The 19,255-nt window shown below is 53.2% G+C and overlaps 5 protein-coding genes across 5 annotated transcripts; 2 read left to right on the forward strand and 3 right to left on the reverse strand.

The window, feature by feature from the left end:
• Positions 1-385: 385 nt before the first annotated feature.
• Positions 386-8,986, reverse strand: HRG_03556 (KR domain-containing protein; the record flags this gene model as incomplete). The annotated part of the gene is made up of 19 exons (XM_044862027.1): positions 386-1,285; positions 1,344-1,581; positions 1,640-1,888; positions 1,950-2,623; positions 2,674-3,360; positions 3,427-3,810; positions 3,872-4,674; positions 4,717-5,070; positions 5,123-5,178; positions 5,227-5,240; positions 5,300-5,512; positions 5,562-5,771; positions 5,820-6,559; positions 6,631-7,227; positions 7,375-7,931; positions 7,986-8,294; positions 8,349-8,410; positions 8,464-8,879; positions 8,941-8,986. The coding sequence occupies 19 exons, from the start codon at positions 8,984-8,986 to the stop codon at positions 386-388; spliced, it is 7,509 nt and encodes a 2,502-aa protein (XP_044723053.1).
• A 1,625-nt stretch (positions 8,987-10,611) lies between these two features.
• HRG_03557 (uncharacterized protein) lies at positions 10,612-11,714 on the forward strand (the record flags this gene model as incomplete). The annotated part of the gene is made up of 2 exons (XM_044862028.1): positions 10,612-10,946; positions 11,000-11,714. 2 exons carry the CDS (start codon positions 10,612-10,614, stop codon positions 11,712-11,714), a joined length of 1,050 nt encoding a protein of 349 aa, XP_044723054.1.
• A 296-nt stretch (positions 11,715-12,010) lies between these two features.
• Positions 12,011-13,142, reverse strand: HRG_03558 (short chain dehydrogenase domain-containing protein; the record flags this gene model as incomplete). The annotated part of the gene is made up of 2 exons (XM_044862029.1): positions 12,011-12,131; positions 12,229-13,142. The coding sequence occupies 2 exons, from the start codon at positions 13,140-13,142 to the stop codon at positions 12,011-12,013; spliced, it is 1,035 nt and encodes a 344-aa protein (XP_044723055.1).
• Positions 13,143-14,182: 1,040 nt separating this feature from the next.
• On the forward strand, positions 14,183-16,101 carry HRG_03559 (pyridine nucleotide-disulfide oxidoreductase domain-containing protein; the record flags this gene model as incomplete). Its single annotated transcript, XM_044862030.1, has 5 exons — positions 14,183-14,216; positions 14,281-14,573; positions 14,634-14,873; positions 14,931-15,797; positions 15,856-16,101. 5 exons carry the CDS (start codon positions 14,183-14,185, stop codon positions 16,099-16,101), a joined length of 1,680 nt encoding a protein of 559 aa, XP_044723056.1.
• Positions 16,102-16,333: 232 nt separating this feature from the next.
• HRG_03560 (zinc-binding dehydrogenase domain-containing protein) lies at positions 16,334-17,374 on the reverse strand (the record flags this gene model as incomplete). Its single annotated transcript, XM_044862031.1, has 1 exon — positions 16,334-17,374. The coding sequence occupies one exon, from the start codon at positions 17,372-17,374 to the stop codon at positions 16,334-16,336; it is 1,041 nt and encodes a 346-aa protein (XP_044723057.1).
• Between the last annotated feature and the right edge of the window lie 1,881 nt (positions 17,375-19,255).

Raw genomic sequence — 19,255 nt, forward strand, 5'->3', positions numbered from 1 at the left:
ATAAGGCTAGATTAAGCGAATTCCTCGGCATATATAGAAAATTATTGAATTAAAAGGCGGCAATGAGTATCGAGAGGGAAGGAGGGATAGTACCGGTATTAGCAGGGAATACTTCGTAGAGCCATAGAAATTTAGTACGTTCTTCCTTTTTCTTAACAGGGGTTATTTTAGCGTCAGTAACGACTATTGAAAGCTTCCTCCGTAGCAATACTCTTAATTAATATGCGGTATCGGCGCTGCGCCATTACCAGCCACACTAATCTACTTTTGTGTTTGCTCCTTAGTCAGGGTGTTAATGGCTTTGCCCTGTTGGTCATTGAAAGCCAGACCCCGAGATATTATGAAATAAATGCAGCTTTCAAAAAGAAGCCTGGAAATAGGCCAACTAGGTGGAAGCCACATTAAGCCAGCTCTTGAACTCTGCATCCATCACGTTGTTCACTTGCTCTGCAAGCCTTTCAAACGTGAGGCTCTGGTCGAGAAGGCTCATGAACGGCACGTCGGCCTTGAACTCCTTCCACGTCCAGTTCCTCAGTTCCGCACTGATCATGCTGTCCATGCCGTAAACTGACAAGGGCTTCTGCGCGTGCATCTTCTGCACAGGTAGGAGGACAAGCTTGGAAAGCCTCTCCATCAGCAACTGTTGAATCACAGACTTTACTGCCTTTTCCCCGCCTGTTTCCGCTGCCGCCTTGAGACTGGCCGCGGTGCCTTGGCTCGAGCTGGTTTGCCCGTCTGCTCTGGGCTCCTTGGTCTCCCCGCCGATGGCAAGGAGGAGGTTTCGCAAGCGGTTGTCGCTAAGCCACATGCCCTTTCCGCCGGCGCGAGTTACTCTCGTTGGGTCCATGCCAGTAACGATGTGGGAAGATGCGCAAGAGTCATAGCCCCAGGGAGTTGGCTGAGAGAGGTCTCGTCGGCGGCATGCAGCCTCCATGGCCAGGAGGAACTCGGTGACCCCAATGCCATACATTCCGTTTCGCTTGAGAGCCACCTCAACCTCCGGATGCTCCTCGACGTGGCCAACTTCTAGGATCATCCCCAAGGCAACGGATGTCCCCTGCAAGCCCACGCTGCGTCTATGTCGGGCCATGGCGTCCAGAAAGGCATTCGCAGCAGAGTAGTTGCTCTGCGTGGCAGCACCAATGGCGCCCAGGACGGAGCTGGTCATGACGAAGAAGTCGAGATCCTGGTCCTTGAGAAGCTCATGGAGGTGGATGCTGCCCAGCACCTTCGGCTGAATCACCTGGTTCCATTGTTGGAGCGACATGGTGTTGAAAATGAGTTCCTTAAAAACGATTAGCCTCTGTTGACTCCTCAGCGTGAAACGAAAAGAGACAACATACATGCAGGACCATGGCCGCCTGGATCACGCCCTTAATGGGAGTTGTGGCCAGCGAGATTGCGGCCGCAACGTCCTCGCGCTTGGACACGTCTCCACGCGCGACTTGGAGGGAGAGCTTGTAAGTCTGGCTTTGACTGATGCCCTCCAAGTCCCTGATCAATGCTGCGGCTTCTGGTTTGTCGGCACCGCTTCGTGACAGGAAGATGAAGTTTCTTGCACCTCGGGATATCATCCAAGTGCTAGTGAATCTCGTTAGAAACAGAAACAGCTCGGGATTTCGGGACTGGTAACACATACGTCAAACTGCGTCCAAGGCCACCGAGGCAGCCTATCAAAAGATACGTCCCGTTGCTATTGAATGTCAATGTCTCCGGGGTGTGCTTGATGGGCACCGAGGTAGCTTTGGGATCGCAGGTGAGGACAGCTCGGGCCTGAGAGCTGTTGACAGTAGCTGCAGCATCGCTGAATTGAGAAAAGTCGAAGCATTTGGAGGCAATTCTCGAGACGAGGCCGTGCTGCAGTAGGTGGACTGCCTCTCTCATGGCTCTTTAATACCAGTCAGTGATGCTCTCTGGACGTTGCTTTCTGCCGCCATAGTGCTACTTACGATGATACATCGCTCTGATTGGAGGAGGTCATCTCCAGCGGATCAAGGTAGCTGATTGTGAGTCCTTTGGAAATGAGCGATGCAGATATGGCGGCCAGGTCTATGGATGCACGTCCCGAGAGAAGAGCCAGGTGAGCACCTCGATCAACAACTCTCCGCAAGACCGAGCTCAAGTCGATGAATCCATTTGTCATAACAACTCGGAAGGCAAGCGCCGATGGTATGGCATGCTGGATTTCGGACCGCGAGTCGATTAGGCTGACGCCTTTGAAGGTTTCCAAGAGGTCCTTCACCTCTTGAGAGGAATAGGTGGCGTAGACGTTGCAGCCGGAGCGCAAAGCAATCTGAACAATGGCGCAAGCCAGTACGGGTGAAGATACGTCGATGAGGATATTGTCGTGTCCGGCCAGTGAACACACATTCCGAAGACTATGGACCGCGAATGTGTAGGGAAGGAGCTGACTGACTATGTCTTCGAGTTTGTCCGAGCCGTCGAGTCGGGAGACCAAGCGTTCGTCGACTGTCAAGGTAGTTTCAAACGTGTTGGGCTTCAGGCAAGCGACTTGGTCGCCTGGTTGAATGGCTTGGACTTTGCCTCCCGTCTTTACAACGATGCCCCCAGTCTCCACGGTGAAAAATGGATGGCTTTTTCGGCCCTTCATGACGGCAAGACCCTAATATAAGTCAGTATCGTAGCTCACGCTTCTTAGGAGGCTGTCCTTACCGTCTTGTCAAACGCAAAAGCTCGAGACTCGATCAAAACTTCGGTCTCTCCAAGTGCTGTCTCGGCTGCCAGGACATCTTTGAAGTAGTAGCTGTCCAAGCGGCCAATCTTCTCAAAGCTCATGGAGAGATTTCTGCGAATGGGTAGCCTCTCCGTCGGTGGCGTCCAAGACCTCGCAAAGGTGGCATTTCCGTCGTCGTCTCCGATGTAGCGGCTAGTATAGACAATGCCGCCCTTTTCAACAAGCTCTGTGTTCATATTATTGGGATTTTGGTGAAATTCCTCTTCCATCTCAACAACAAGTTGAGCTGAACGGGACAGGGTGGCTCCGGTTGCATCCGGATCAACGTCGATGCTTGAAAGGTGGAAAGAGGGCTGTTCTGTCATGACAGATTTGGAGATGCCAAAAACGAGCGTCTTCTCTGGCTCTCGGCCGGAGAGCACATCGCTGTTGGTAACCCAGACGGCGGTACTCGCCATTTGAGTGTAGTCTCTCATGGCAGCCATTTCGGTCTCGGACATGCGAGAGAGCATCGGCCCCTCGAGCTCCGCCAGCATGATGGTGCGGGCTTTGTGATTGTCCGACTTGGGGAAATCTGTGAATGCCATGCGGCGGGTCGGGATTGATTGACTTTGATAGAGCTTCTCCACCTCGACGAGCAGAGGATGTGGCTCGTGACGGTACAGCTTTTCTGTATTAGCTTCGCTTTTCGGTATGGAGGTGAAGGCCTCGAAGATAGGAAAAGTACTCACGAGCAACACTGCTTCTTCATTATCTCTTGCTTCGTTTGTTCTCGCGACGGTGGTCTTGGCCGTGTCTGAATCCTCTTGAACAGGATTCGCCATGCTCACCATCAAGGCTGAGCAGTTATTTGGCTCCGGGTAATCATCCAGTATCACGGCAGCTCCAGCAAAGCCTGCTTCAAGAAGTCGCTGATTCCATTCGGATTTCGACAGCAAGGGGTTTTCAAGGCCGCCGTCTTCGAAAGTAGACAAGAAACCGAATCGTATCCCGCGCAGGAAGCCAACCGCAAGCTGATTCCTTACCGTCTCAATCATGACGAGCCTGCCTCCCGGTTTCAGCAATCTCCTGCAGTGCTCCAAAGTGTCGGCGAGATTGCGCTTGGCATGAATGACCTTGAACGTTTGTCAGATACAGCAATGCTGACCTTGGTTAGATGTATGGAAGAAAACCTACATTCGGCGCAAAGATGATGTCGTACGACCCTTCCTCGAAGCCCTGAGAAGTTGGATCCTGGCAGATATCTAAGCGGGTGAACTCGAGCTTGTGGTAGTCTTTGTAGCTCTCTTGAATGGACGCCAGTAATTCGGCAGAATCGTCTGTGAACTGGTATTTGATGTAGTTTGGAATAGCGTGACGTCCTCGCAGAGCCGAGAGCATCCGTCTCGACGGGCCTGCGCTGCCGTTGCCCAGTTCAAGAATGTTCAAGCGGGGATCTTCATGTGCGATCAGGTCCATCAGCTTCTCGAGCTTGACATATGCGCCAGACTGACAATATTCGTCCTCGTGAATATAAGGCGTCGGGTTGTCCTTGGCCATAGCGTCGTATGCGTCGACATCGCCCGAGAGAATTGCAGACATTTGGCTGTTGAGACTTGCAATCATGGCAGCCTCCGGAACGTCTTGTGAGATCTGCTCTGCAATTTCCTGGATGCGCTTTTCCCTTTGAGCCTTGGAAAGTGTCCCAAGGCCAGTGCGTAAAATAGACTGACTCTCTTTCTTGATCCAGTTCACGAAGTTCTGGAGGTGTTCCGGAACGGTTTGTGAGAGCTGTGAGAGACGGTCAACACTGTCCAAGATGGCCAGCGAAGCCATCTCTTCAAGCTTTGCAGAGTACTCCTGAGCATTCTGGTTTGCTCTAGGGTCGGAAAACAAGGAATTCATTTGGTCGCCGGAAAGGTGATTGATGTCGGGCTTCCACACGAGACGAGAATAAGGTTGAGGGATTTTGGATTCTGACTGCGAATTGATGCTGCTTTCTAGCGATAGAAAGTTCAATCGCGCCTGAAGGAGAGCGTTGCCGTCGCCGTCAGTCAGCTCTACTGCAGTCTTAATAGACCGCAGGCCGTTTGGACGACCAAGCCCACGAATGGCTGATCGCTCTGCAGAAGCAGCGCCCGCGGATGTAGCCAGGGTCATGTGTTCGATGGCAACGGGAAGATAGGACTTGGTGAGGTTGTTCGGATCGCCTCTGTGTGCAGCTATGATGGAAAGCTGGAGACAGGCATCGATGACGGTGGGATGAATCGGATACTCGGATTCCTGAATAATGGAGCCACTGGACGCTTTCAGGTCGACATTTGCGAGTGCTTCAAATTGGTCCGACGTAGATCGAATGTTGGACAATGTCTTGAAAGCCGGACCATACACCAGGCCTACGTCTTTCATCTTTTGATACCACCGACGATCCTGGGTTGCTTGGTTTACCCCGTTTCGAGTAGCCCGCGCTCCAGTACTGAACAGGGCAGTGGCAGACAATGTTGCTGAAGAGAGTTAGTAAATCCAGTGGCTTACGAAGGTAATCCACTTACCAGCCGAGGGTTTGCTAATTTGTATGTTGCCAGAGGCATGGCTGGCCCATTCACCGGAAGAAACGCTGCTCACAGTAAAATCAAACTCGGTGTTGTCAGTGTTCAGAGAATGGAGGTCGAGAATCGATTCAGTGCCGACACTTTCCTTCAAGACCATGGCTGACTTTATCTTTACATTTCGAAGAGTGTAAGTCGGGCTGTCCTTTGACAGTCCAGACGCTTGAGCAACGGCGGCGATTGCCAGTGAGATGTAGCCTGCGGCAGGAAAGACAATGTCCTCGCCAACCTATTCGCGTTAGAGGCACGCCTTTTGATCAGAGTGAAGCATCTCGTACCTTGTGATCACGAAGCCACGGCAACTGGTCCAGCCTGATAATATTCCTCCACGAGGGGGATGACTTTGAGCTGCCCGGGATCAAGCTGCCCAATATGTCGTGCCGGGGGTGTTCCCGAAAACGTATATCGGAGCTTACTCGGCTTTCACTCCAGTACAGGTCTTCGTAAACCCACTGATATCGAGGGAAATCCGTCAGAAAGGAACCGTACTGGAGGCGGACAGAGCATGTGCCATCTTCAGTCTCCTCATCCAAAACCTCGTCTGCGTTCACCCTCTCGAGGGCTATCGGATACCCGCTCAAGAAGAGAGATCCAACGAGGTTCAAGATGGACTCAACACCGTTGGTGTTGCGCTTCAGGGCTGAAAGATAATGCAGCTGCTCCTCACTTTGTCCGAGAGCAGCTCTGATTTCCTTGATCGGCCCACCGAGTGCGGAATGCGGTCCAACCTCGACGACATACTGCACCTCGGGCAAAGAGCGAAGCAGCGACTGAGCAGCCTGGTTGAAGAGGACCGGTGACTCCAAGTTTTGCCGCCAATACTCCAAGGGGGTTTGCGACGTCACCCTCTTGCCAGTTACGGACGAGAACATGATGGGGCGGTCGGTGCCTCGGGTCGGTGCATGTTCGCCGAGCAGCTGCTTGAGAAGCTGGTCTTCGTAGTCAATGGCGGCGAGCTTCATCAGGGATGAATGATAGGCATTTCGTGAGGTAATTAGCTTGCGGCTGAACATCCCTGATCGAGAGAATACGCCATGGGCCTCATCTACAGCTTCTTCTGTGCCGCTCAGAGTGACAGCGTTGGGGGAATTGTGGCAAGCGATGCCGATGTTCGGGATCTGCGTGATGAACTCGGACACGACGTCGGCTCCCACGCCAACCGCGAGCATGGCCCCAGGCGTGTCGTTTCTTGAGACAGCACGTCCGCGCAGAAAGGCAATGATGATGGCTTGGCGAAAGGTGATGTATCCAGCAGTGAATGCCGCCGCGATCTCCCCTAATGAGCCACACGTGTCAGCGAGGAGGAGTTTCGGACAAGCAAGCATCGAAGGAGTATTAGATCCTTACCGGAAGAATGACCAACGACAGCTTTGGGTTGGACTCGCCAAGAGCGCAGGAGTTCAACCACGGCGACTTGCACAGCAGTACAAACCGTTTGCGACCGCTCAGCATCGTTGATCTTGCTGGTGGATTTCGGCTCGGCGAGCGTGTCCATGATTGTCCATCCAGGCGGCTCTGGAAGCGCTGCAAGTATTGTGTCCATCTCCTCGATGGACCGGCGAACGGAGGAATACTCTTCAATGAGAGTCATTCCCATTCGGGGCCACTGGGCCCCTTGGCCCGTGAAGACAAAGGCCAAAATTGGTGTGTCGTTTGCAGTGCCGCCGAAACGCAGACCATCCTCGGCCAGTTGACCAGCCGTTCCATGTTTAGGTCGAGATACCAAAGTGAAAGCTCTGGAGGATAGTGAACTGCGTGCCGTACTCAGTGTGTATGCAAGGTCTGAGATGAGACAGTGGTCAGAGACCTGGGAAACGGCACTGAAGTTCTTCTGTAGTGTCTGCTCGTTGTGTGCCGAGAAGGGAAGCAGGTAGGTTTTCATGTCATCAAGGGATTCGATCTTTCCGTTGCCGTTTCTGTCACCATTTGTGCCGTTTCCGTTGACTGCATGGCCATGGACGCCATTCCCGTTGATGGCATGACCGTTGACGGCATGACCGTTGACGCCATTTTCAGAAACCGAATGGCTGCTGACACAGGTTCCATTGACTGCATGTCCATTGACGACATGGCCATTGGTGCCGTTCACACCAACCGCATGGCCATTGCCGTTGGTAATGCCCAGAGACCGGAGGCGACCGAAGCTTGTCAATATGCGGCCGAGGTATGAGTCCGTTGCGTCCAAGATTGTGTGGGCGTTTGCTCCGCCATAACCAAAAGAATTCACGCTGGCACGCCTGTACGTGTGCTCCGTCGGCCACTCTGTGAGTTTCTGGACAACCTTCAATGCCCCGCCGTGGAAGTTGAGAGCAGGGTTGAATTTTTTGATGCCTATCGTTGCCGGAATCGAGGCGTTCTCCAGGCTCAAGATGGCCTTGATCAAACTGGGAATTGCGCTCGCGGCTTCACCATGGCCAAGGTTCGTCTTGACAGAGCCGATAAGCAAGGGGGTCTCGGGCTGACGGAGAGAGCCGAAGACGTTGCCAATGGCCGAGAACTCAATGGGATCCCCGACTGGTGTACCCGTGCCGTGGCTCTCAAAGTAACCCGTGTCCTCATAACCAAGTCCGGCGTTGGAGTATGCTTTGCGGATGACTGCCTCCTGGTCTGCGGCACTGGGGTGGCTGATTCCGGGACCCTTGCCATTTCTAAACCATGTGTTAGCCACCAACCTGCAAAGTAATTGGACCCAGACTCCTCACGTGTTTATTGAAGTTGCCCGTATGACGGCACGAATGGGGTTGCCGTCCTTGATTGCATCGGATAGCCGCTTAATGTAGATGGAGCCGACGGCCTCGGCGCGCGCATAACCGTCGGCAGATTCATCAAATGTGTGGCAAACAGACGTCGGAGACAAGGTGCCAAGCCTGACGCTTCCTATTTGCTGCTCAATCCCGAAAATGAGATTTGTTCCTCCTACTACGGCCGCCGAGCAGTCTCCAGCTTGAAGACTCTTGCACGCCAAGTGAAGGGCGTACATGGTACTCGAGCAGGCCGTGTCAAGAGTCAAACTAACAGTCAGTTAGCATACCATGACCCTCGGACCTGAGTAAGTTGGTGCTTGCCTTGGACCCTTGAGGTTGAAAACGTAATTGACACGGTTGCTGAGAATGGTCAAGCCGCCGCCCTAAACGAGAGTGAGCAGCTTTATCGTGGAGAGGATCAGAGTGTGACCCGTACTGTCATCTGGTAAGGAGTGCCAAAGTCGACATCTCTCGCCTGCATCTGGCCAATGTCCCACGTGAAATTGCCGACGAAACAGCCAGTGTTGGAGCCAGACACGTCGTCCAACTTGAGACCAGCTGACTCGAAGCTCTCATAGATGACCTCGAGCAGCTTGCGCTGTTGGGGATCCAGGCTCGCGGCTTCGAGAGGACTGATGCCGAAAAAGGAGGGATCAAACTCTCGAAAGGAGTCACTGTCGCTCAGAAAGTAGCCTCCTTTCGTGGCGATGCTGCCAGGTCTCTGAGTGTCTGGGTGATACCATGAGTCGATGTTGAGGCGGTTCTTGGGGAAATCGGACTGCGCCGATTTCTCTTGAGCGAGAAAGTCCCAAAGCTCAGACGGAGATGAGATGTCTCCTGGCAGCCTGCAAGCTGTGAAAGACATGAACAAATCAGTACTGTCCCGTGATGGAACAGAGGGCTTTGAGCTCACCCAAGCCAACGATGGCAATTGGCTCATAATCATCTTGACGAGCCATTCTGTCAATCTTTGTAATGTCGAGAGTAGGGCTTGCGCCTTGTTCGCTTGAGAAAGAGTCTATATTTAGCTGTGTAGAGGGAAGAAAGGGTCTTGCAGAGCCGCGATGACGGGCAGCGGTGTTTCACATGCGTACACATATATTTATACTAGTGTATGTGTGCTTGTCTTGTCATCATCAGCATGCCGCCCACGTGCAGTGCATCGTACCATGGCTTCTATCCCACTCGCGTTCTAGGCAGAATCCCATCCGGGACAAGGCTCCCACTGCATTGACGAGGTTGGCGTACGGGGGCCGCTGGCATAGAGATGCCTGATATAAGACTCCTGAGCATCATGCATCCGGTGGAATGGTTAAGCTCGCCCCGGGTTGGTCGTCTCGTAATGGAATCCTTCATTTATTCTGGGTGACTCTGCACGGCCATAATCAGGCTGCCCTTGTGCCATCGAGTTAATCACTGTGTGCCTTGTGCAAAACCTGGTGAGAACGCGCACACCCAAGACTTTCTACGAAACATATATGTACGATTTTATACCGTGTACATGAAAAGGACACCGTTCCAAGAGACTCTGGGTCATGGATAACACAAATCTACGTGTCTCCTCATATATTTGTTAAAAAGTGACGATTGAGGGTGTTTGAAATTTACGTAAAATGGGGGCACTCCCTCAGCCCTGGTAACGTTCTTTTAATAAAGCATTTTATAGTCTCTTCAGCCTGGATGCATTCAAATATGAAAGAAGACAAACGAAAGCAAACTTGTGAATTTCCTTTCCACTTACACGCCCCCCTGTGTTCATCTACCTATTACTTATTATCTGGGATGCCTATACAAGTGGTCATTTAGACGGCATCGATTGGTCAAGCCCTTCGGCGTACTTCGAATGAGATAAGCGGATGAATTCTTGTCCGTTGGCTGCAGAAGAGCTCTGCACTAAGCTTTGCGGCCCCCTCCTTAATATCCGGGTAGATATAGATTTGTGACCGCAATCCTTCCAGATTAAGCTCTCGAGCCGGGCCTAGGCGTGTCTTTATCCATCCGAGTCCGAGTACCACGTTGGTCGGTCGGGGCTTGCCGCCCTCCTTCAGCGTTGATGGGGGCGCTCCCGGTTTGGCTTCACCGTAGAGTGGTCAGGCGTCGATCCGGCTTTGTCGCCGCCCTGTTGACAAATGTAAGGGGGACCTCCTTGTCAGCAGACAAGATGCAGCAATGTCGGTGTTGGTGGATTTTTTGCCGGTTGCCTGTTGGCGCGGTAGGCGCACCTCCATGTAAGACGTGTACGACTAACATGCAAATCATCTCCCTCCGGAGGGTGGTGATGATAAACAAGGGTTGCTAATCCTGCGGAGATACTGCAAGGACCTGTTACGTAAATCCTGGCGTTCAGGGTCCATGTTCTCGTTCAGGCTCTAGACTGAGGGGTCGAGATGGCATCTGTGGATATTTGTCTGCCGGCAAGCTTGATCAGGCACCAAGAGCAAAGTGGACTGCGAGCCTTTGAGACAAGCTGACCGAAGCTGGCCTGCAGATAAACAGGGTTTTAGTTTTCTTTCGTTGGGCTCAGTCTGATTGCTTTGCCACCTCTCTACCAAAAGACTGGGCATTTCCGATACTCGTCGAAACAATGGCTCAACTTCTGTACCTCGTCTTTTCTCTCTGTTCTCTCGCTGCCGTTGGGCTGGTGTGGAGCGTCTTTATCCAGAACAACGGTCTAGACACCATCAACCAGGCCATCAGTCACGGCAGATATCCCGATAATGAGGTTGGAGTGACTTCTTTCACCGGCCTGCGCGCCATTGACGACGCCCTCATGTCACTCGTTGCATTCAATCTGCCTATCCTTAACGTCGAATTCGAGGTCGGCCGCCTCTTTATGGCGCAGTTTGTCGCCAATGTATCAATCATGATATTCATTCTTTCTGTTGAGGGACAGCGAGGAAGGAAACGATCGCCTTTAATGTAAGCTTTCAACCTGGACGAGGCAGTTGCGAACTTGATCTGACTCAACGCAGTCCCATGGCGTGGGGTCTCTTCTCTCAGCTTGCGACAAGCGCAGTTGCTTTGCCGCTGTACCTACTTGTCCAGACTGGCAGCAACCGGAAGGCCAGCCGGAAACCCATCTTTCAGTCGCTTGTCTCTCCCCATGCCGCTCTCTGCGCTCTGCCGAGTCATCTCCTGGGCTTTGGTGTCCCCGCAGTCATGATGTTCGATCCTTTTCGTCAAGGTGACCATATCAAGTCCCTCTGGGTACTCATGTTTGCTCTCTGCCCTTTGAACATTGCCATCTGCACCAAGACTGTCGGTGTTACGAAACGGGCCTTTTTGCCCAGTTCACCCAAGGCGGCAACGACAACAAACGCTGGTTACAACGCTCTACAGCTCGGCTATACCACAGTCGGTGTTGTAGCGGCTGCATTTCATGCCATGACCATTTTGCAAGCAATCAAACATCCAGGGCGCTTTAACGGTCTTTTTTCTCTGGAGCTTTACCCCGAAATGCTTCGAGACAAGATCATGACGTTCTTGAAGCTGGACTATTTGATCACCTTTGCGGCACTACTGACTTGGGCTTACAGTGAAGTGCTTGCGATTCGCCGTGGTGGATCTCTGATGCTTCTCGGCATGTTTGTTTTTGGGACGTTGGTATTTGGACCAGGTGCAACGACTGCTATAGCTTGGTCCGCCAGAGAGACTGGCCTCCATAGAGGAAGTGGAAAGTCGGGCTGACATCTCTGATCGACTCCATATTGTCCTCACAATGATAATTGAATGATATATGAGTGGCGACAAGACACATTTCATTTGAAACCTGGCCTCAATGGATGGAGTCATGTGTCGTGTCAGTATTTGGTTTGCCACATTCCGAAGCCCCTTATGAGGAAGTCGCCGACATGCCCAGTTGAGGCGAATGTAATTCAAATGAAATATGCTCTGTAAATCTTGATAATTCCTCCAATGTTCACAGTCGAGGGACGAATCCGCACCATTAAGCTTCCAATGTCCGTCCCAAGGATACAACCCTCTCATGCCTGCCTCAGACCGGAATCGAGCTCCACGCCCCTGCTCGCGCAAAGCTTCGTCATTTCTCCCCAAAGACGCGCCTGGAGCTGTCTCCCTTGATCGGACTCCGCATATGGCGAAAGTCTAAAAGGAATGCTGTTAGCATTTAGCCCTGCAGTGGATATCACTTGGCAATGGGCCGAGAAGCCCACAACTAGGTTGGGCGAAGGTTTGCACGCACTTATTGACGTGGCCGTCCCGCAGATATTTGCCCGAGAGGCTGGAGCCGGCGCATGTGGCGGCATGCACGTGTAAACGCCCTCCCTGGCTCAAGGACCGGGCAGAAGTCAAGTAGATCAGCCTCGTAGGGATGCTGGCCGCGTCGGGGAAGAAGCCCGAGGCGCAAAAGCCCGGGGTAGTCGTCACCACCTCCAACTCAGCCGGGTCGAGTCGGGCTGCCAACTCGCGTCCGAAGAGCGCAAGGAACAGCTTGGCGGCGTAGTACTCAAAGTCGGGTCTGACGCTGACGCCATCCTGCTGGAACTCGGAGAGAATATCACCCTGGGTCGGAATCTGATAAGTCGACCAGGCGTGGGCCTCCGATGACACCAAGACGAGGCGCCCCGGTTGGGCACCGCTGGTTGGCGAGCCCGCGTCGGTCTTTGGCCGGAGGAGTGGGACCAGGCAAAGGGCTAGGTATGCAGTGCTGCGGAAATTAACTTGCATGAGGTGTGACCATCCACCGTCAACGCGGCGCTCGTCTCTCGTGAAGAGACCTGCATTGAGGAGCGCGATGTCGAGTGTGGTTGCTTCGGCGCTCAGCCTCTTCACAAACCGGTCGACCGAGTCGAGCGATTCCATGTCGAGTTGGTAAGCCTCGATGGATGCCTCCGGAATCTCACCAAGGAACTCCTGCTTGACGGCTTCGGCCCGTTGCAGGTTTCTCACCCCCATCACCAGCTTGGCCCCCAGACGGGCGAGCTGTCGGGCCGCCTCGTACCCCACGCCCGACGTGGCCCCAGTCACAAGGACCGTCTTGCCAGAAAGTGACAGGCCGGGCGAGGGGGTGGGAATCGAGGTGAGTTTCTGACGCATGACGTAGGGGATGGGTCCATCTGAGGAGAAGTCAAAGAGGCGGGGGTTGCCCGTCATCATTCTGATCGGCTCTGGTAGGAACGACATGTTGAAGTGCAAGCGCTTGAGGCTCTAGCAACGACTCTTGGGGCCAGTGGTGAAAGACGTGTGCGTTGTGTGTGTGGTGTGTGTCTGAGAGAGACAACATATGAGACGTATGAGAAGGAGAATGTCAGGCAAGGTTGGAAGCCGGCCTCACTTACACTCTTTTCTTGAGCTGAGGGCAGAATAAATACCCGACCTGCATTGCCACACCATGCCTTGGCGGCGATGACTGGCGAGAACAGGTGGTGAGCCGCGGAACCACGGTACATGCCAGGGGCAATTTTCGAATCAACACCCCCCCTACGCCCAAACCTCCGGGATAGCTCCACGGTCACGGAGGGTCCGTTGAGGAGGAAAGGATCATTGGGCCGTGACCAGGAGGGGGGCTATATGTGCATGTCACATATCTGATATACTCTACAGTATGTGTAATTCATCTATATGTGCCAAGTTATACGTAAGCTGACCGCCTAGTCTTCATGGTATAACAGGCTATGGCGATATTTAGTGGTACGGTCTTTAGTAAAGAAGCTTGAAATGGCCTCTTTATATATACATGTCGCCCTTTAGCCAGGGTTCTTCAAGAGACCCCCAGGCCATGCACCAAGGCTAGTCAGAAAGGTTATCAAGAGCACGGTGTATATACTTGGATAATAGAAGCCGTTGACATTTGTCGTTATGGGGGCCTTCTTTAAGACGTCCCAGGCTATGGTATGCTTACCTTTTCCACCCTTGGGGTGCTGCTATAACCCTCTTTGTGTGGGCCTCGTGCAGGCATCATCATCGGTTCACCCCTCACAGCCTTCGGTTAGATCCATCTCGCGAGAGCCGCCTTTCCTGCAATCTGTAGAGCTCTCGATTACATGTAATAATCCTCCGTCTCTGCCATGAGCCGTGACAAGCATTCAGCGCAGCATAATCGACTAGTAGACGGCAGGACCTCCCCCGTATGGAAACAGCTCTCCTTTGAACAAAATTTCAAAGACCAAAGACAAGCCATAACCTTTACTCAAAAAATGGACATGCGAGAAGTTGTCATTGTAGGAGCAGGTACGGCACAGCTTGAATGCAAGGATGGAATCATCTTTGTGTCACGGTGCTAACAGATCTACAGGTTGGTGTGGCCTCATCGCAGCCAAGACCTACCTCCAGTCAAAATCTGACGCAAACCTGTTGGTTATCGACAGTGCTTCTACCCTGGGCGGGACATGGTGCAAGGAACGGCTCTACCCGCATCTGGTTGCAGAAGCCCATTACGGCCTTTTTGAGTTCTCGGACCTGGAGATGCTTAATGACGGTCAGAATGTTACCAAGTCTGGATTGATATCTGGAGACGCCGTTCATCAATATCTCAATAATTACGCCACCGAGTTCGGCTTGCACAAGCACCTCCGGCTCAACACGCAAGTCGAGAGAGTCTCCCGTGCTGGCCGACACTGGCATATTACTCTCGCCGGTGGTAAAAAGGTTCTGGCTTGCGAGAAGCTCATCGTTGCCACCGGGCTTACGTCGGAGCCTTTCGTGCCTGATATTCCAAACAATGGGTTTGGAGGAGAGGTGATGCACTCCAAAGAGATGGGCAAGGTTGAGACAACCAAAAAGATTCGCAACGACAATATCCAGACCGTAGCAGTCTACGGGGGGTCCAAATCAGCCTTTGACGCGGTCAACATGCTCCTCCAGGCGGGGAAATCGGTAGAGTGGATTGTAAGGACCGGCAGAGGGGGCCCGTCGATCATGACACCCCTGACCATCCTCGGACAGCCGAGTTTCCGCCTCAACAACAGCCGCTTCCTAGCAATGTTTTCCCCGAACCTGTTTTCCAAGGACACTGTTGCTCGATGGCTTCACAGTACAGGGCCAGCCTGGCTTACCCAGCCGCTGGTCAAGGGGTTTTGGCGCGTCATAAGCTTCCTCCTCATGGGAGAAGCTCGGTATGACAAGAGCGAAAACACGAAAGCATTGAAGCCTGTAATGGGCCTGGACAGTCTTCTCTGGAGTCCGGCAACGTTGGGTGTCATGACTCACCCAGACCTCTGGAAGGATATCCATGAAGGAACCAGAGTCCGAGTCCGACAAAACGCCATCCAAAGCCTTGAAGCAAATGGTGTGCGACTGGACGATGGTACACATGTCGATGCCGACATGGTCATTTACTCCACGGGTTGGAAATCCCTGGCGGCCAACTTCTTGTTCTCTGATCGAGACCGTTTGGCTGCCGGCCTTCCTTCTCCGGCTTCATATGAACCCAAGATGCAGCAAAAATGGGAAATTCTCCGACGACAAGGAGATGCTCAGGTCAGGCAGAGGCTGCCCCTTCTTTCCCAATCACCGCTTTGGGAGAGCCATCATCCCCGAATCGAGGACGACTTTCATCTCTACAGATCAATCATCCCAGCTTCGGCCGAGGAAAACGACAGGTCTTTGGCTTACGTCGGGTTCCTGCGAACAACAGGCGCTCCGATTGTGTACGAGGCCCAGGCTTTGTGGGCCGTTGCGTATCTACAGGGCAAGCTCGAAGTACCCTCGCGAGAGAAGAGAGAGAGAGAGACGGCCGCACTGAACGCTTGGGCTCGTAGAAGGTATCTCTGCGGGCGCAAAGTCCCATTCGCCATGTTTGACTTTCTGCCTGTAAGTGGCATGCATTTTGCCTCGAAGCACGGTGCATTTGAAACTAACGTGATAAAAGTACGTCGACTCCCTTTATCACGATTTGGGGGTTAATCCCAGAAGAAAGGGGAACCCTATATCCGAGATATTTGCACTATACAAGCCGAGTGATTTCAGGGGCGTGGTGAAGGAGTGGATTGAGAGCCGGGAACAGGAAGCCCACGGCCCACGGGAGGTAAAGAGCTGGTCTTATCCCATTGTGCTTCTCATGGTGATTACACTTGGCGTCATAGGTTCCACGTTTTTGCGCGACGTTGTGGTGTAGGAGCCGGATCAGGGCGAAAGATTCTTGGAAAGTTTCGAGACAAGAATAAATCATCTCGGAACGGTACTAGACAGACGTAAAAGAGCGACTTTTACACAGCAATGCAATGTTCACCCATTACATTCGATGGCAAAAATGGTGAGCTGTTAGTAGGGTCTTGGTGTGATAATAGTTTCAAAGGCTTCTTAGTTCATCTACCGACATCTCCCTACCCTTTTGTCTCAAGCAGAAGCTAAGGCGTATCGGCAACGAGATACACTAACTTATGTCCGCTGACCTTTGAATCCCTCAGCATGTTCAAGCCTTCCAGCGCGCCTTTAAGCCCCCCTGCCCCGACTTTGATCTTGTGAGGCCGGATCTTGCCCTGTCGTATGAGCCCTTCGGCAATGGTCCACCACCTCTTCCCAAACTCAAAGTCCTCCATTTTGGCGGCAAAGCTCTTATCCCCCATAGCCCAGTCCTCTCCAAAAACCGTGTAGGCTTTTGTGTCTGCGCACTCCACACGGGCATCTGGCGACCTCAGGGGCAGGAGGGCAGCCAGCTTGCCACCTTTGGAAGACAGCGCGCTGGCGCAGAACTTGGCAGTCCAGGCGGTGGACACGGTGTCCCAGCAAAGCGTGAGATTGTTGTCGGTAGACGCACGGATGTCCTCGGCGGCGTCGTCGTCGCCGTAGTCGAACGACTCCTGAGCTCCGAACTTGGTGACGAGATCGAAATTGTGGGGAGAACAGGTGGTGATGGGAGTAAACCCCGAAAGGCGGGCGAACTGAAGGCCGAGAACACCGGTGGCAGTCGAGCCACCGTAGATGAGAATCGGTCCTTGGCCACCACGAGTTTCGTCACCCGGCAGTGGGAGGCCAAGAGTCTGGTACAGGCCTTGGCCGACAGTGGTGATGCCAACGCCAAAGGTAGCGGCCTCTTCGAAGCTCATATCGTCGGGAACATGCGCCTGGATGTCGCCCTTGACGACAATGTACTCGGCAAAAGCCCCGTCTTCAGGCTCGGCAGAGTTGCCGCCGTGGACAAAGCCCATGACGCGATCCCCCTTTTTGAACGGTTTGGTGACTTTTGGTCCGACCTCTTCGACTACGCCCGCGTAGTCGCAACCCAGGAGGACGCCAGGCGTCTGAGTGAGCTCGGCATGCTTCCAGTCCGTGGGGTTGAGAGCAATTGCATGTGTCTTGACGAGCAGGTAATCGTCTCTCAAAGTCGGCCTCGGCCTGTCGCTGACAAAGGAGGCTTTCCCGGGGGTGGCGACGACGATTGCCTTCATGCCGAGATGGTGGCGAGAAGCAGCGAGAAGAATGATTGGGTAGTGAGGAAAGAAATGAGCGTACAAGGATATGGAGTCGGGGTGATGAGGGACGCTCTGTGTGGCGACAAGTCAAAGCGGGAGGGTCCGAAATCCCAAGGCAACTGGCGGAGGCTAATTCATGCCTGGATAATTACCTATTACGTATGATTATAGCGCGAGTACTCCGCACGTTTCAAAAGAGCCAGTGACGTGAAACTGAGCCGTATTGTGAAGAATGCGGTGAGCGTCGTTGACGTCAGGCTTTGCCCACCGATATGCATGCTGTACTATATAAAGTCTGGGCAACCAAGTCAGCCTATATCGACGGATTGATCTACCCCCTTGATGCACCGCACTCCCTGGAAGCTTGTGGGGCCGCTGTCTACGGACGGGATCTTGGTCAGATCACGGAGGGATAGCTTCTACTGACCGAGGTTCAGTTGTGATGTGTCTGAGCACACAGTATCGGCCCCGTTCGAAAGCTTGCATGGGACGATAATTCGTGATTTGACCACGTGGGTATATGAGAAAGCCCTGCAAATACGTCGCGGGAGATATCAATGTAGGGCGTGGGAATATTCATCGTCATATACTCTGTACAGACACATATATACAATCATACAGCGCGCCTATACCGACTTTGGATGGAAGCCGAGTGTACCGTAGAGAGCAGACTACGTACATTACATGTAGGCATATGCAGAGTCCTATAGGCCTATATGACGGGCAATAATTATAGCTGCGCATACCGCACAGTTTCAATATGCGTGCCTGTTATACACACCCCTCGCAGAGAAAAGCTCATTCATGTACGAAGCACGTCAGCAGCGGTTCTTACCGATTCTTACGGTCCACCCGGAGTGCAACGGTGAGCAGCACTGTCCTGTTCCCATCAGGCACCCTGTCCCCGTTGTATGGGTCCTCTGCAGGGCCTTGCTTGTTTCCCGTCCATGTGGATCACACTCCCTTCAGGGGTCCAGGGTCTCCTCAAGCGCCGCCCAAGCACCCCCTCCGGACATGTTTCGGGGGTCATGTCATGCCTTGCAGCTGGAAACAAGTTGGCGACCCTGCCAGCCACCTTGATTCAACTGCACAGGAACAACCTGGCATCTTGGGACCCTCGGTGCTTATGTCTCACCCAACACGTGCGTTATCGGGTGAGAATTTAGCCTGGCGCCCTTGTGTCGGCCTTATTTTCCCGGGGCATGCTCCTTGATCAGCCTGACTGAGCAACGATCCAAGTTTACGTGTGTGTCCTCGGAAGTCGGCCGCAGGAAGAGCATGAAGAGCATGAAGAGCATGAAGAGCATGAAGAGCATGAAGAGCATGAAGAGCATGGGGGAGGTGCTCATGCACAGACAGGAGCTGCGCGATATCCGACCGTAAGAATCCCATATGTCACCTGGTGTAACCAGGGGGCCCTCGTTTCGATCGGGGTGCTCGGACTGCTTGACCAATCCTCCAGGACAGAGGGATAGATAGATGGACTCACGTCAGCACCTGAGGCTCAGTGGTGATGTGCCGGTAGCCGAGGTGATGTCCTGTTGAGTTGCCTCGACCGACGATCTGATCGGGCGATGCGTCTTCATCCCACCTAAACCTCAGGCTCAGCTAGATGCCATTCGAGGGATCTCTTAGACATCGCGCACGGGAGTCTTCCAACGTCTCCATCTTTTCATCAACACCACTATGGCACCTAGTACCGAGGATGGAGACAAAGACGACGGCATGGTGCTGCCTCTATCAGCCATCGAGTCAACCATCTTCCCTTGTGCCCCAATCACGTCCACACCACCCAAGCCTCGAACACTGACACTCCTCCCCCTCCCTCGCCATCTCGGCCTGGTCGCTCAATGGCAC

Source organism: Hirsutella rhossiliensis, assembly GCF_020360975.1.
Source record: "Hirsutella rhossiliensis strain HR02 chromosome Unknown scaffold00003, whole genome shotgun sequence".
Lineage (NCBI taxonomy): Eukaryota > Fungi > Ascomycota > Sordariomycetes > Hypocreales > Ophiocordycipitaceae > Hirsutella > Hirsutella rhossiliensis.